This window comes from Pocillopora damicornis, chromosome 3 (assembly GCF_964200805.1).
Source record: "Pocillopora damicornis chromosome 3, jaPocDami1.2, whole genome shotgun sequence".
Taxonomy (NCBI): Eukaryota; Metazoa; Cnidaria; class Anthozoa; order Scleractinia; family Pocilloporidae; genus Pocillopora; species Pocillopora damicornis.
In genome coordinates, this window is record NC_142672.1 from 27,463,538 (window position 1) to 27,478,773 (window position 15,236).

General features: G+C 38.6%; 3 protein-coding genes across 3 annotated transcripts; 1 reads left to right on the forward strand and 2 right to left on the reverse strand.

Annotated features, from left to right (window-relative positions):
- Positions 1-1,016: 1,016 nt before the first annotated feature.
- LOC149049134 (uncharacterized) lies at positions 1,017-3,482 on the reverse strand. The gene is made up of 3 exons (XM_089201917.1): positions 3,081-3,482; positions 1,920-2,228; positions 1,017-1,436 (listed from the first exon to the last, which is right to left on the reverse strand). Exons 1-2 carry the CDS (start codon positions 3,370-3,372, stop codon positions 1,933-1,935), a joined length of 588 nt encoding a protein of 195 aa, XP_089058043.1. The 5' UTR covers positions 3,373-3,482; the 3' UTR covers positions 1,017-1,436; positions 1,920-1,932.
- A 2,125-nt stretch (positions 3,483-5,607) lies between these two features.
- On the reverse strand, positions 5,608-10,060 carry LOC113685858 (uncharacterized). The gene is made up of 4 exons (XM_089199990.1): positions 9,667-10,060; positions 7,700-8,008; positions 7,029-7,169; positions 5,608-6,322 (listed from the first exon to the last, which is right to left on the reverse strand). The coding sequence occupies exons 1-4, from the start codon at positions 9,956-9,958 to the stop codon at positions 5,985-5,987; spliced, it is 1,080 nt and encodes a 359-aa protein (XP_089056116.1). The 5' UTR covers positions 9,959-10,060; the 3' UTR covers positions 5,608-5,984.
- Positions 10,061-10,097: 37 nt separating this feature from the next.
- LOC113685856 (vacuolar ATPase assembly protein VMA12) lies at positions 10,098-14,624 on the forward strand. Its single transcript, XM_089199991.1, has 6 exons — positions 10,098-10,327; positions 10,620-10,699; positions 10,871-10,960; positions 13,094-13,130; positions 13,593-13,705; positions 14,457-14,624. Exons 1-6 carry the CDS (start codon positions 10,111-10,113, stop codon positions 14,532-14,534), a joined length of 615 nt encoding a protein of 204 aa, XP_089056117.1. The 5' UTR covers positions 10,098-10,110; the 3' UTR covers positions 14,535-14,624.
- Positions 14,625-15,236: the final 612 nt, after the last annotated feature.

Below are 15,236 nucleotides of genomic sequence, written 5' to 3' on the forward strand. Positions count from 1 at the left end.
AGTTTGTTTCACATTCTGCTGTTTCTAAAGAAAAAAAATTAACGCCCGGCTCCTCATAAACGCCCTGTTTCGAATAAGCACACTCCCTTGAGGTGAAAGCAGTGAAATAAACGTCCCGGGCGCTAAATCGAATTAGTACGGCACATATATGTGCAACGCCTAAATACGACTGGAATACATTTGGGAGTCACCACAAACTTATTATGTATCTTGTTTTCAGAATTTAAATTTATATGTTAATTCTAGCGGCGAAATGTGAGTCAAAACCTGCTAGTATCAACGTCTTGCAAACCGGATTTAGAAAGCCAAAAGACGCCTGTTTGCCAAGTATTTGGGTTTTCTGAACAATATTGTTCAGTTCATAAACTCTGGCTGATAGCCACACAAAATTAATCTTTATCGTAACTTTATTCGAAAGGCTGCAGTCACTCAATTGATTTGCAATATCAAAACACAAGAGATTATAATATCTTGCAAGACATCGTTGGCCGGTTAATAGTCTCTGGCCGATGATTCATCGCAAAAACGATCTATATCACCACTTCGTTAAATGTGTTTGCAATCACTAACTTAACTGGTCAAGGATCAGTTTCTTTTACTCCAACTAGCGTTTTCTCAACGTGGCTGGCGTAAAATTTCAAGAAAAAACATCATAGATGTTAACGCTGGTTATAAAGGCAAACGCTCTACTTTTCCTTAGCGCCTTGTAGATATGCGCAACGGAACCGGCTCTTGCAATCCTTTGTCTTGAGTGTTTTCTGATATTCTCTGAGACTGAGGGTCATTATTTCATTCAACAACTGGAATATACCGATCTCTTTTCCTCAGTGGTCCACGCAGAATTTCTCAGCAACTTCTCGCATGCAAATTGCTCTGTGTAACAACGTCTGTGAAAGGCTCTTGTAAGTTGCGTTGGCATTCCTCTTTCTTGCACGATAACTCGAGCATTTTATAAGTACATTCGCGTAGGCTACTTGATCAGTTATTAGAACACCGTAACAACAAGCTGACCAAACTCAAACAACGTACAAGCTTCTATTCTTCAAATTCACGGCGTACAGAGTGACAAAAATTCCTTTACTCGAATACAATTATAAAATAGTATTCATGATTGTGACATACATTAGTCTTTCGAAAAAAAGGAACACAGGTGGATATATCGATTATCTATTAACAACGCTTCGTTTTCTAAACTCTTTTTAGTGAAATCTACTGCTCAAACACTTTTTTCTTCGTCAAGAAAATCAATAATTAAATATATTTCTGGCTTGCTCGCTATCCCTGGGACATATTTTTGAGAACTGTTCTTTTCTTTCTAGGATTTCAGTTCTGTATCCCTATGCCACAAAAGAAAGCGGTAGATCGAAATATTGCAGGCTGCGTATTGGCAATCTTGTGACTTGATCCATTCATCCATCAGTTTCTTTGCGTTGAACCTGGTCATGCGTCAAACGTAAAATAAGATTAATTGATGGTAATTTTTAATCCTCTATTAGTGTCTCGGGTTTTTTGTCTCAATTTCTGGCTTCTTTTGTTTAGAAAATTGTGAATCATGCCTGATGTTGTTTCATGAGAAACCATTTTTCTCTTCCAATTCTTTCACCACAAATCTATCATGTATCTTGTTTTCAGAATCAGAACTTATGGGCAAATTCTCGCTGCGGAATGGGAGTCAAAACATATATACATGTACATAAACATGTAGTCTCTCTCTCTCACATTACTCAGTCCAGCGACTTTTTTAGAGGCTTACGAGGAAAGAGCAATACAAATTTTAGGTTCGATTATCACAGCAAAGGTTCTTCTTTTTCTTATTTCCCTGTAGATATGAAACATGCAGTTCTATAATTTTTTTTCTTGTTTTTTAATAATTTATACGAGAGTTAAGTTCATCTCATTATTCAACGACTGAAACATACCCATCTGTTTTTCTTAATTCTCCACGCAGAATTTCTCAGCAACATCTCGCATGCAAACTGTTCTGTGCAGCAACGCCCTTGCAAGGCACTGGTAGGTTGCCCCAGTAGTCTTTACCCTCCTCCATAACTCGAGCATTTTGTATTGACAATCAGAGACTTGTATGTGATCTTCCCTGATGCCATCTAACAAGGAGTCTTCCAACCCGAGAAGTCGACCAATCCAGACCCACTTTAATCCTAAGTCTTTGGCGATGGAGAGTAAGTCACTGCTGGAAACTACCCCGGGCTTGAGTCCTTCAACGTCGATCTCTGTAAGGTATTGAGACAACAAACGAGACAGCCGGGTGAGTGGCTATTGTTACAAAACTACCTTAAATCCGAGGGAGCCCAAACAAAATGTTAGTTCCGTAGAAAGAAAGGCCATGATAAATCGAGAAGGCGCAAGGGTAGTTGAAGGTGGAGGAGATTCAACGGATTGCAAACGACCAGCCTGGAAAATTAAGTGATTTTACGTTGTTGTTTTGTAAGGAACGGCCCGCAAATGTGCAGTCTTGAAACGCACGTTTATTAACTCCTTTTTTTTCGCTACCCTTTCGTTGGTGTTGCTTTCATGGTTTAGTCCCTGTTTTGGTTTATTATCGTTTGCATCGCGTTACATCATCAAAATGTTGGCGATAGCTCAGAAACACGATCAAATCCCCCCCTCCCCCGTCCCTCAAGGATTTCTGTCCACCTCCCCCTCGAAACGATTAAATATTTCATTTTACTATGATATCACCCACTTAAAAGTATGTACCATTTTGACTACTAACAACTCTGATAATTTTAAGCGCACATCTGTGACGTGCTTTGGTTTTGTTTCGGTTGTTTGCTAGTTAAACATCCTAATACTTATGTCTCAACTTCATCCCATTGTTTACCGAAAGATCTAACGCTGTTAACAGTCACACTTGAATGAATCAGTGTAAAAACTGTCTAAGTCAATCCACAAGGAGGTAACATGTACTATATATTCTTCCAGATGTCAGAATCAAGAATCAGTGAACCAGCTACTTGAGTAAATGAAATCCCTCCTAAGAAATCTAAGTTCTCTGTAAATGTCGCCGCTCTTGTTGTTTGAGGTGCTGTACAATAAGCTTCGAAAAGATTTCAATCTCTTACCTTCGTCCAAAGAGCTCCTGTCTCTTCCCTCACAGTATTCTTGAACCAAATCATTACGCAATACGGCTTCGTGTGCAAGGGCCTCACGCAAGACTTGAGAAGTAGCCTGAGATCCCTTTTTCCCTTTCCAAGTTTGCAGCATTCGGTAAGCTTGTTCGAAGACATTCCGTCTGTAGTCATCACATATTCTTGATACTTCTCCAGAAAGACCAAGAACAAGTGCAAGCTTTTTCCAATCGTCTGATAAGTCAAAGGCAAGATCGATAAGACAAGTCGTGGTAATCGACTCCATTAAGCGGCTTTTGAGGGCTTAAACAAACCAAAATATCACAGAAAGCTCGTCTCAAATTCACGGAAGTTGGCGAGTTCGAGAAATTTTGATAGTTCCGGTTTAGGAGAGCCGACTGTGGTGTAGGTCAGCAGTTCTTAAACGAAACAGAGATGGCGGTCGATGTTGTTTTTAGCATCCAAATCACTACCGTAAAAGCCATAAAATACAATCATATTCCACAGGATCTCCTAGAAAGACTATCGAGTTATACAGGAATTTTTGTGGGGAAAATATATTCCGTACCAGAGGAGAGTATATTTCCTATTCCGCTTAATTCAGTGGAACAACTTTGGTAATGTTTTCGAGAAAATCCTGAAATAAAAACACGAGTCACAGAAAAATAACCTGGGCAACCTTGATTGCTACATAAGAATTTTATGATGTGATATTGTGATTTTTCCTGCTAAGAGAGTAAAGACGTTGTTAGCTGGGTTTACGAGGCCTGTTCGGCAGTTTTCCCACCCTTTAGATCAATATTTGTAATGTTTCGAGGGTTAGCCCTTCGTCATTCGTTCTGATGAAGGACTAACGTTCGAAAAGTCGGCTTTAGAACTCTTTACGGTGGCCAGTCTACATTATCGACTCAGTTGAAGTCACGGACGGTTTCACGATAAACAGTAAATTAAGCGTTGAACCTTTTAGCTGGTTTATTTACCACAACTTTATAGTGATAATTCGAGATGACAGAAAAATACGCGCGTTCGGTCCAAAGTTCAATCTCGCTCTCCTAATGTAAAAGTAGTACTATATTGATCGCGATAATTCGACAGCTATACTGCCAGCCTTCTCAGGCGACCAAGATAAATGTGTACGTTTTATTGTACAAAGCCCCTTGGTTTGCTGTTATTTGTGTGTTTGACGCGCAATCATTGCATTTCAATCCTCCTTGTTGATCCTTGTTATTATCCCGACTTGTGAATTATGTTCCCTTATCGATCCGTTTCCTTGCTCAGATCACGCAAATTTTGGTGATTTCACGTTGTCGTTTTGCACAGGACGGCAAGGAAATGTACACAGTTTTTAAACGCACGTGATGAGCTATTGTTCTGCTTACTAGATCTTTTGTTTTGCTACGTCCTAGTCGCCGCCGCCGTCGTGGTTTTGTTAAAGGTCCCTAACATAAGCGCTAGGGCGTGAGGGTTTCTTCGCCCGCAGGATGAAGCCTCGAGCATTGCGAGTTAGCAACAATTCTGCCATAGGTCTAGCACTGATATTATTAGCACCAGACCCCGGCTAATCTCTCCCCTGGACCTCTTAAATCTTCCCGAGAACGGAAAAATGCGCGTCTTGCGGCGCTAATTATAAGGGTCTGCTCGCAGGCTCAGAATTTCGATGCCATTGTCTCTAAAGACGCTAATTAGGATGATATCTTAAGTGGATGGCTTATTTAACCCTACGGGTATACCAGTAGGGCGCATCATGCCAATAAACCTAACTTGGTTCCAAATAGGAACATGTCCTGTTTCATTAGCGTGTTCTGAAACTCTTTATAGTGATAAAAAAAGCATGCAAGCTGTATGTCTGTATGTCTCTTTTATGCTCGTTCATTCTTTCGATCATCGCTGTCGCCGTTTCGCCGATCTATAGTTTGCCACATTTACAAGGGATCTTGTAAAAAAGGGATCTTTAGGTTGCACCAGGTGTGGCGATCAATGCAATCGATATCCTGGCTCTATATTGTGAGATAAACTATCAAACTTTCATATAGTTATAAAACTAACACGTTCAATTTTTTTAAGCAAATGACTCATCCACCTTTGTCTTCTCCAAAAACTAAAACTCTCTGCCACAGCCGATTCGTGTATATCCAAGCAGTCTCTGTTGAAAACCAATTTTTTTGTTTTTCACTCATTCCAGAGCTAATAGTTTGACTTAAGAAACTAAAAGCAGAACACGTAGAAGGAGATTATGACAGAAAGGCCCTTTCTGTGACTTCAAATATGAAGTCATAAGTTTTCATAAGTCTCAAATGTAAAAGTAGTGCTTGAAGAAGCTCTCTTGCTTGAGGGAAAAGTACGCTCTAGAAACAACATCATCTTCCATTATTTCTGCCATTAAATAGTCGGTGTATGAAATCATAACGGTAGCCATGATCTAAAGTCAAAAGAGTATCCCAACCGCTCGGAGATTGTCCTTTAATATGCTAAGAATTCGACTAAAGATGTTGATATTTCCAAAGAATGATTGGCAAGAAGATTTCCGCAACAATTTTATTTGGAAAGAATTAGAAAAATACAACAAAAGCAAAATAAAAAAAAACAAACACAGAACTGTCCTTTTTTAAAAAGCTCAGTCTTAATTTAGGTTTGTGGGATGCTTGTCCTCTTGAGGAGATACTCTAGAAAGAGGGGCAACTTTCTCATAATTATTGCAAATTTCGGAATTAATACCGCACTATGAGACAGACTACTAAATGAAAAGTCATTGAGTCTTCTTCTCAAACGATGTCTTCCTAGCTTTGAAAATCAATGCGTAATACTATTTCCGGACTGCTCGCTGTCCGTTAAACACTTTTTGCGAAATCTTCCCTTCTTTCAAGGATTCAACCCGGTGGTCGGTTTAAATATTGCAAGCTACACATTTGTAGTCTTTTTCTTGATCCATTCATCAACCACTATCTTTGCATCAGATCTTCCAATCGCCTCCAACTTGTTACAAAGTTCGTCAATTGAGACTGAGTTTGCGCAGTCAGTGAGTAGGGCTTCCGTAGGACCATTCCTCGACTGGAAATACAAGATCTTCTCCACAGTATATCCCATCTCACAAGCGAGATCTTTGTAATCTCCTCCTAATGGACGCTCGGGATCTAGTTTAATGGCCAATTCTTTCCACACTTTGTATGGCAGAATGGTGATGACGTTCTTAGTTATGCAATCATCAGCCGGCTCAGGAACTCTGGGTGGCGTGGTACCTGGTCATAAGTAAACGTATAATACTTTCAATTGATAGTTATTTCTAAACCTCGTTTTCCTTCTCCTTGCTTTTGCTAACTTAACAGTGAGGGTCAAATGAATCATGCTGAATGTTGTTCCATGGGAAGACATTTTCTCTTTCCTTTTCATTTCGACTCTACGTCGTGGTAGTTGCCGACCAAGAAAGAATAAAATGCTTTACCACAGAGGGAGAAAGAAGTTCGAAAAGCCAAATCAAGTAGTCAAACCCGACCCGCTCGCTTTGTAGTTCAGAACATTACGCACCTGTCACGCGGACGGGTGTGTTTCCTATCTGTCCGTTTGACTCTGAGGGTGAGATTTTCTTACTCTCATCTCCACAATTGTCCACGAAAATTTCCAGCTTACTTTAGGTAGGTACTAATTAATCGCTAAACAAATTTTAGGTGAAGGAAATCTTTGCTTTGCGGACAGCAAATATACGGGGAGGAGAAACATCAACAACAACAGCAACTCCGCTTACCTTACTCTACCCTCCCTCCCACTGCAAACCTGGGTCCTGGGTTTCAATAACAGACCATTTTTCAATCATTCATCTGCTAATTAAACTTTTAACCACTTCACTGTACTATCACCAGCAGTTTAAACCTTCTTTGCACTGCCTTCTTTATCAATAGTGACTAAAGTAAAGAGATGTACCGAGTCACGAGTTCAGACTGAGCTTACCTTGAAAGCTTTTGTTTCCTGTTGCGCCTGGCGCCTCGGTATAGCTTCCCGCGAATTCACATGCCGTAGAACCATTCAGGGTCAAATTCTTCAATTTCTTATCAATTGGTGTGTTTCCTTCACCAGAAGGTGCAGCAGAGGCTGATTTAAGTAATGAAAAAACGTAAGCTACTTCATGCAATTAAGACTTTATCAGGGGCTCTCTTGCGAGGAATAGTTTCGTATTAGGGTTCATGTAAAAGTACACCCGGAAATCCCGAATGTTTTAAGTAGTGACACGATCAATAAAACAATACCAAGACGCAAGAGAATATAATCTCTTGCAAGACAATATTGGCCGGTTTATAGTCTCTAGCCGATGATCACTCGCAAAAACAACCTATATCACCACTTCGTTAAATGTGGTTGCAATCGCTAACGAACTGTTTGAAACTCAAGTGATCAGGGATCAGCTTCTTTTTCTCCAGCTACCGTTTTTTTAACGTGGCTGACATGAAATTAAAGAAAAAAACATTACAGATGTTAACACTGGGTATAAAGGCAAAGGTTCTACTTTTCCTTAGCGTCTTGTGGATATGCTCAACTGAACCGGCTCTAGCAATCTTTTTGTCTTGTTTTCTGATATTTTCTGAGACTGAGGGTTGTTATGTCATTCAGCAACTGGAACATACCGATCTTTTTTTCTCGGTGGTCCACGCAGAATTTTTCAGCAACTTCCCGCATGCCAACTGTTCTGTGTAACAACGCCCGTGCAAGGTACTCGTAAGTTGCGTCAGAATCTTTTTTCTTACACCACCACTCGAGCATTTTGTAAGTACATTCGTAAGTTTGTGAGAGATCCTCTTTGATGCCGTCTAACAAGGAGTCTTCAAGCCCGAGAAGTCGGCCGACCCACATCCACTCTTTTCCAAAGTTGTTGGCAATGGAGAGCATGTCAGCGATGGTAACCATGCCGGTCTTGAGTCCTTTAAGGTCGATCCCTGCAAGACGTTGAGAGAGAAAAAAAAACGAAACAATGAGGCGTAGCTCTTCTTGCAGAACTGGAAGCTAAGGAACCCAGACAAAATGGCACATCAGTAGAAAGAAAATCCCAACGAAAGAGGGGATAAAAAAATCAAGGCTACGAGAGACCTCTCATCCTCTCAGGATGGCTAAGGATGGAGAAGAATACGAACGACTGCAAATGAGGAACTTTGTCGAGACACACAACCTTTCAGGACGTTATTCACCCTGAGATCCTTTATAGTTTAGGAGAGCTTAGGGGACTAGTCTCGTACCCAGACCTTTCACGGCCAAGCTGTTGTACTACATTTCAGTTACATGTAATTGTAGCATGTAATAGTGTAGTTTGATCGACCGGGTAAGTGTAGCCCTGAGAAGGACTGTTGTCCGTAGTGGTGACTGACGTTTCGAAAACCTGAGCGAAAGTCATCATCAGAATCACTTGACTCTAAAAATTTTTTTTCTTTGTCCCACGCTCGTCACAAGACGAAAAAACATCTCTCTCTAAGAATAAATTAATTGAATGAAAAGCGCTCGTTGATTTTTGTTCTAGAGTTTTGCGGCCTTCCGAACTGCCTAGATGTAGGGAAAGGCCGCAAACTGCCATATGCTGCCCAGGATGATTACGGAGCGTCGCTCCATTTTCTGAATAGAAACCCACACATTGCTAACGCTCGAAACGTCCGCTTTTAAACTCTTTACGGCGGCCAATTTACGCTATCAACTCGGTTAATAATTCTAAATTACCCTATTTCTAATTCTGTCTGAAAAGGCTATACGAGGCTGAACGAGTCGATATTCTGAAACCCAAAACAATTGAATCAAGGGCCATATTTCGCTCAGAAGAAGGTCAGAGATAAAATAATAAAGCAGCACAACCCCGGCCACGACTTATCTCAAGTTCCCCCCCCCTCCCCCCTACGGTATGAATACTATCGCTTTACATCGCACAAAACCACTTATACACAGCGATAACTGATAGGACACAGACGGCACGTAATAAGTGACACGACACTCTGCGATCAGTTAAATCAGGCTGAGATTGATCGTTGAAAATAATAGTGAACGATACAGATTAATAACCACACGAGTGATAATAATAACCGACGGCACACTTTCTCAAATTCAATGGGTTATATGATCTACCTGTGACCTGAAGAATTTGGAGGGCTTCGTTTCCTCTTTTACCTCGAAATAATTCAATATTGCAATGTACTGTAACAATATGTGGTTGAAAGGATACACACTATGGAGGATCAGTTTGACCCAACACTAACAAATCTGATGATTCTGGCGCAAATATGTAAAGCGCTTTTGTTTTGTTTGTTTTTCTGTCTGTTATTTAAACAACTGAATAATAATGCCCAGAAATCGTCGGATTGATTACCAAAGATGTAACGCTGTTGTCGGTCACACTCAAATGGATGATCGATAAAACTGTCTCATTTTCGACTCAGTCATTGCTAAAGGACGTAACAAACACGATATATTCTTCCAGGTGTTAAAATCAAGAATCACTGAGCCAATTATTTCAAAATAAATTAAATAACTTGTAAGAAATCGAAGTTCTTCGTAAATTTCGCCGCTCTTTTTGAAGCGCTGTGCAATAAGCTTCGAAAAGATTTCAATCTCCTACCTTCGTCCAAAGAACTCCTGTTTCTTCCCGCACAGTATTTTTGTGCCAAATCATTACGTGACACTACATCGTGTGAAAGTGCTTCACCTAAGGCTTGATAAGTAGCCTGGGATCCGTTTCTTCGTTTCCAAGTTTGCAGCATTCGGTAAGCTTGCTCGAAGACATTCCGTTTGTAGTCATCACATATTCTTGATACTTCTTCAGAAAGACCAAGAACACGTGCAAGCGTTTTCCAATCAACTGATAAGTCAAAGGCAAGATCAATAAGACAAGTCGTGGTAATTGACTCCATTTAGCTGCCCTTGAAAGCCTAAGCAAAATTAAATATTGCGGAGAGTTCAATTCAAAACGCGGAAGTTGGCGAGATTGGAGGAATGGTGATTGTTTCCGGTCACAAGCAAAATTGAGCCAACTGTATGTCAGCAGTTTTCAAACGAAACAAGTATGGCGGTAGATGTTGTTTTGACAAGCCACATCCAAAACACCATCGTAAATGCCATCAAATACGATCATATTCCACAGGATCTCGCCGAACGACTATCACAATATACAGATGTTTCTCTGGAGAAACAAGATTCCACGCAAGGGGTCTGCAAAGTTCCTATTCCGTTTAAGTTAGTGAAGCAACTTTGGAAATGCGTGCGAGAGAAGCATGATTCCGGTAAAATAATTCGAGCTACTTTAGTTAACGTATAAGCTCTTTAGAACATGATCTTGATACCGTTCATACTCAGAGAGTTCATAAATTTTACTTTCTTAGCCATCGGTAGGAAAAGACCTTTCTTTAAAAAGGAGTAATCCTAGAAGATTAGCAGTATAGAAGTCGATCGCGAAACGACACGATCAATAAAATTGATAGCCTGACTTTTACATCGTGAGACAAACGATTTAACTGTTTGTTGTTGTTGTTGTTGTTTTTTTATCTAAGGGTATTTAATTTTGTTTCTTTCCAGATTCAAGCTCAAATATGTATTTACACGAGTTGCTTTGTGGAAGTGAAGTTTATGTAGAGCCACTAAAACTACCAGAAAAGGTAGGTGATAAAATATAATGTAATCACTGAAAACTCTCTTAAATGCCCAGTTTGAATTTAGCCATTGACTCCCTCTCCTTTGTCTTTTCATCAGACCGTAAATTTTACTTTACATGTACACATCTATCCAAATTTTCTAATGTGAATAACATTAGTTTTTTTTTCATTCAGAGTCCAGAGCTTGTAGCACGTCTTAAGAAACTAAAAGCAAAACAAGAAAAAGTGGAGTATGAAAGAATGGTTTCAAATATTGATCAAAAGGTAGTGCATAATCCTGAAACTTTCTTGCTTGAGGGAAAAGGTCGCTCCAGAAACATAATTGTCTTAACTACATGAAAGAGTATATACCATATTTTCTCAAATAATCACCTGAGTGCTTATTCAAAATTTTGATTAAAAGGAGGGGCATTTCTTAGAAAGAGTGGGGGGCTTATTATTCTCTTGTACTGATTCCGCTATAGGCAAAGCTAAAATGAGTGTTAAATAAAGTGGTAGTAGAAACAGGTTTTACTTCTATATCAACCATTTAAGAAAGTGAAGGAGGTGGGGGGTGCTTATTTGATAGGGGTGCTTTTTTTACATTATTGCTGATGGCATGGCCATCTATTTGGGGTAGGACCCTTATAAGTTCATGGGCACTTGTTCATAGAAGTACTGTAAATGAAACATGGCAGTGATCAGGCTTTAAGATCAAAAGGGTAACTTTGCTGTTGGCAAATTACCTTCAATATACTAAAAATTTGTATATAGATGCTGTAACCTTGAATTTTCCTTAGTAACCTGATTGTTCAGCTGATAACATTACTTTGAAACAAATGATAATCTAACTCCATTGTTTCCCAGCTCTTGGTAACTTGTGCAATAAGATATTCTTGTGTCAAATGATGTTTTTTTTTGGGTGACAACCAGAGTAGATACTATCATGAAACAAATGTTTTAGTTCCTTCCCATTTGAAGCATATCAGGCCCAGATGATTGTGACTTGTTGTCAAAATAGTGGCCACCCCTATCATGTTTTAAGCACAATTTTTGAATGATTGTGTTACAAGTTGGAGTCTTAAGTTGCATTACATGTAAAGGGTAAATTTTTTATGTGCAAACTTTTCCAGAGCATCGGTTAAGGTTACTTTTTTCTGGGGCATACTTTCCCTTTTAGTAGTTTTGAGGCCTTTGCAATTCCATGTACAGTTAAGGTATCATGGAAGGAAAAAAAATCATTTTCTCTTCAATTTCCTGAAAATTTCTTATCTACTAAAAAAGGAAATAAAGATCTATTAGTTTCTGAAAATTTCATATTTGTATCTTTTTTACTTCATGAGATATAAAGTAGAGAGTAGATTGGAAGAAGCAAGATGGATGACACATTATGTCAACTTCTTGTCACCTAATTAATGATAACATATCCATTATTGATTTACAATGATGCACTGTAGAGTTTTTTTGAAATTGCTCAATCATTATCAAGTCTATACTTACTTTAGTTCATTGAGAGAGTTAGAGAGATTGTTCTTGTAATTCACATTTTATAGGGATAGCACAAATAATTTTTATGCTACTTCAGTTAGAATGAAAATAGTGATTTTCCTTCTGTAATACTTTAAGTCACTGAAAACTTACTTTCAAACATAATGTTATTTTCTCTATCTTGCGACACCTAGTGTCAGTGTCTGCATCTTACCACTATGGGAGTCATTTAAGGTCATAAACTAATAGAAGTAATTAAAATAACTGTGAACTTGGTAGGGCTGAGACATTAAGGCACAGGGAAACCAAGCAAAGGTAAATTCCTGATAAGAGACCACCAAGATCTTGACTTTGTTAGCATTTTTTTTCCCAAGGGTAGCCTGAGAATAATTATATTTTACTTTGTCTGAGGCAGAGTGGTGGGATGGTATAAAAATGAGTAGACTGACCTGAATTTAACCCTTTAACCCCTAAGAATGACTGGCATCTAATTTCTCCTCACCATATCATCCTTGAATCAAAAATTAAGGTCAGGAGATTAAAGGAGCTGATCACCCACTAAATAAACTCCTGATTGTTAGACAATTATTCTCCATGTTGGCATCTTAGGAAATGTTTAGAGAACAGTATGGAGAATATGCATACTGATATTAGGGTGTGAAGGGTTAGAGCTGAAACTTTCAATATTGCAATGCTTGCAGTTTGGGGGGTGGTTACATAGTTTGCAACCGTAACTGTCACATGCCCAATTATGAAATGTTGGTTTTAAACATCAAAAGGAATTCCTAAAATCAAATGTAAAAATAGAACATTCTTTGTAACAAAAAATTTGTTTCTTCACAAGCCCTTTTTGGTCTGCTAAAAAATTGTGAATGTTTTGGAGCTTGTTTGTTTATGCTCAACTTTGGTTTTCTTTGTTTTTTTCTGTAGTGGCATCAAACTGATGGAATGCAATTTGGACAAGAAGGTGAGTATTGACAATTTTATTGAAATTAATTACATCATTTAAACATGCAGATGAAACTCAAGTGGAGAAATGAACCTTGTTGGTGAGCTACAGTAAGGGCAATTGCAGAAAAGAGGCTTAGATAATTTTAGCTTCAATGTGATTCAAACCCATGTCTCCCAGATACTTGTTGGGTGCCGCTACAAACTGTAATTAAGAGCCACAGCTTGCGAGTGAAACAAATTTTGGTGGGTTCTGGTTTTCCTGTGCTGGAATCTGATAAAAATTTAATAAAATAATTCATGTTCGAGAAATGATCCTTTCAGGTGAGCTGTAATTTGAGCTCAGCCTTTTTTCCTACAATATCGCTTAAATCTGGTTGATATCTATTTATTTCCTGAGTGTTTCATGTTAATTAATATCTGTAACCGATTTGTTTCTTCAAACACATGCTAAAACAGTGACTCATGTTTTTCCTTTCAGTTCGCTCTGGTGGCAAACAGTTGTCTTCAATAATCAACTTCCTGTTGTCAATAATTGCAACATTCACATTTGGTTACATTGCATCACAGTATGCTTTTCCCTCCATAGCTGTGGTATGTAACTTTTAAAGGCATTATGCAACAATACTTACAGCTGTAGATCTGGAGTAGGGAGAGGCTTAGACTGAAGCAAGTTTAAGGGAAAAATATGGACCTCCATTATAATTCTATGAGGTTTTAATATACCCCCCCTGACCCCCCCCCCCCCCCCCGCACAGGTAAATAGTACTTTTTGCACATGCTGATTGGCTAGTTTGGAAGTGATTAGCAAGTACTATTTACCTCTGAGTACCCAAAGGAATAAGTCAAAATCACACCCTGAAGAGTTCAATTTCAGACCATTTCTTGGTTTATCAACAGAAACAGGCTTATTTTTTGCTTTCTGTGTTGTTGTGGTATTTACTTATTATAGAAACAATTATTCACACAAGTGTCTGTAAAAGTGATGGAGATTCACAGAGCCACAAAGCCACTCATAAAATATCCTCCATGCTCAGAGATTGGGGCTTCTATATGTTTTGAAAAATTCCCTTGGCACAAGTTAAAGCTAGCCAGAGTAAGAAATGTTTGTGAAGTTGAGATTAACTTTGAGCCAAAATCATGGCCTTAACCTTAAGAAAACCTCATCAGTTGTAACTTTTGGTCAATAACAGTCTAAAATTAACCTATGAACCCTTGTCAACAACATGGAGAATTCAGAGTGATTTTTAATCTGACAGTTCAGCTAAAAGAGGGCAGTGAACTGAGTAATCCCTGACCTGTTTAGAATCAAATAACTGACCATTATTGTTTCTTTTTGTTTCAGCGAGTGATTATTGGAGTTTTGCTGGCATTCATTGTAGCAATTGCTGAATTGTATTTCATGGCTAGAGTGGAGATTTGATTGAGATGAAAATTAGTTTTCAATTAAAAATAAAATAATTTTATGCTATAAATGATGAAAATGTAATAAACATCTAATATGAAATCAAAATGGTAGTTGCACTTGTGTGCTCAAAGTGATGTTGCACTGAATACTATTTCCTCCATATTTTGTTGTGGCACAAATTTTATATTAAGAGTAGCAATGACATGGGATATACCAACAAGGAGTACACCCCTATAACTCCCCATATTTTGGCTGGGTTACTGAAGAACAGCTGTTTTTGTTTATTCTAGAAAAATAGCAAACAAATTTGGTAAGAAAGTTGTTACCCAAGAAACTCTGATAGAGTCCTCTGGGGAGCTTTTTGCCTTGCAAAAGAAGCAGTCAGGCATAGATAAATGCTAATTACTGGTTGGGAGGTCTACATGGGAAGAAACAGTACCCAAGGTTTTGACTACGGGCAGACAAACCTAAAGCCTTACTTAACTTTTTTGACTGTGGTTTAAAGCTTTACTCATTACAGCCAATCAGATTTTAAAGGCTGGCCTGCTGAGAGGCTTCAGAAAAAAAAAACAGCTTTAGAAACTCTTTACAAAAGCCAATTTACATTATCAACTCAGTTGGTGAAACTAAAATTATCTTGTTATACTCCCCATCTACCCCGACACAGCACCTTGGTTTCTTTAGAAACTTACACCCTTTATTAATAGTTATAAGAAC

Bases quoted from the DNA above. Each gene is read 5' to 3' on its own strand.
- LOC149049134 (XM_089201917.1), bottom strand. From the start codon at position 3,372: ATGGAGTCGATTACCACGACTTGTCTTATCGATCTTGCCTTTGACTTA. The intron at 2,229-3,080 runs GTAAGAGATTGA...AATACCTTACAG, and splicing joins CAGGAGCTCTTTGGACGAAG to AGATCGACGTTGAAGGACTC.
- LOC113685858 (XM_089199990.1), bottom strand. From the start codon at position 9,958: ATGGAGTCAATTACCACGACTTGTCTTATTGATCTTGCCTTTGACTTA. The intron at 7,170-7,699 runs GTATGTTCCAGT...TACTTAAATCAG, and splicing joins CCACCGAGAAAAAAAGATCG to CCTCTGCTGCACCTTCTGGT. The intron at 6,323-7,028 runs GTAAGCTCAGTC...ACTTATGACCAG, and splicing joins AGGAAACAAAAGCTTTCAAG to GTACCACGCCACCCAGAGTT.
- LOC113685856 (XM_089199991.1), top strand. From the start codon at position 10,111: ATGGCGGTAGATGTTGTTTTGACAAGCCACATCCAAAACACCATCGTA. The intron at 10,961-13,093 runs GTAGTGCATAAT...TTTTTTCTGTAG, and splicing joins TTTCAAATATTGATCAAAAG to TGGCATCAAACTGATGGAAT. The intron at 13,706-14,456 runs GTATGTAACTTT...TTTTTGTTTCAG, and splicing joins CTTTTCCCTCCATAGCTGTG to CGAGTGATTATTGGAGTTTT.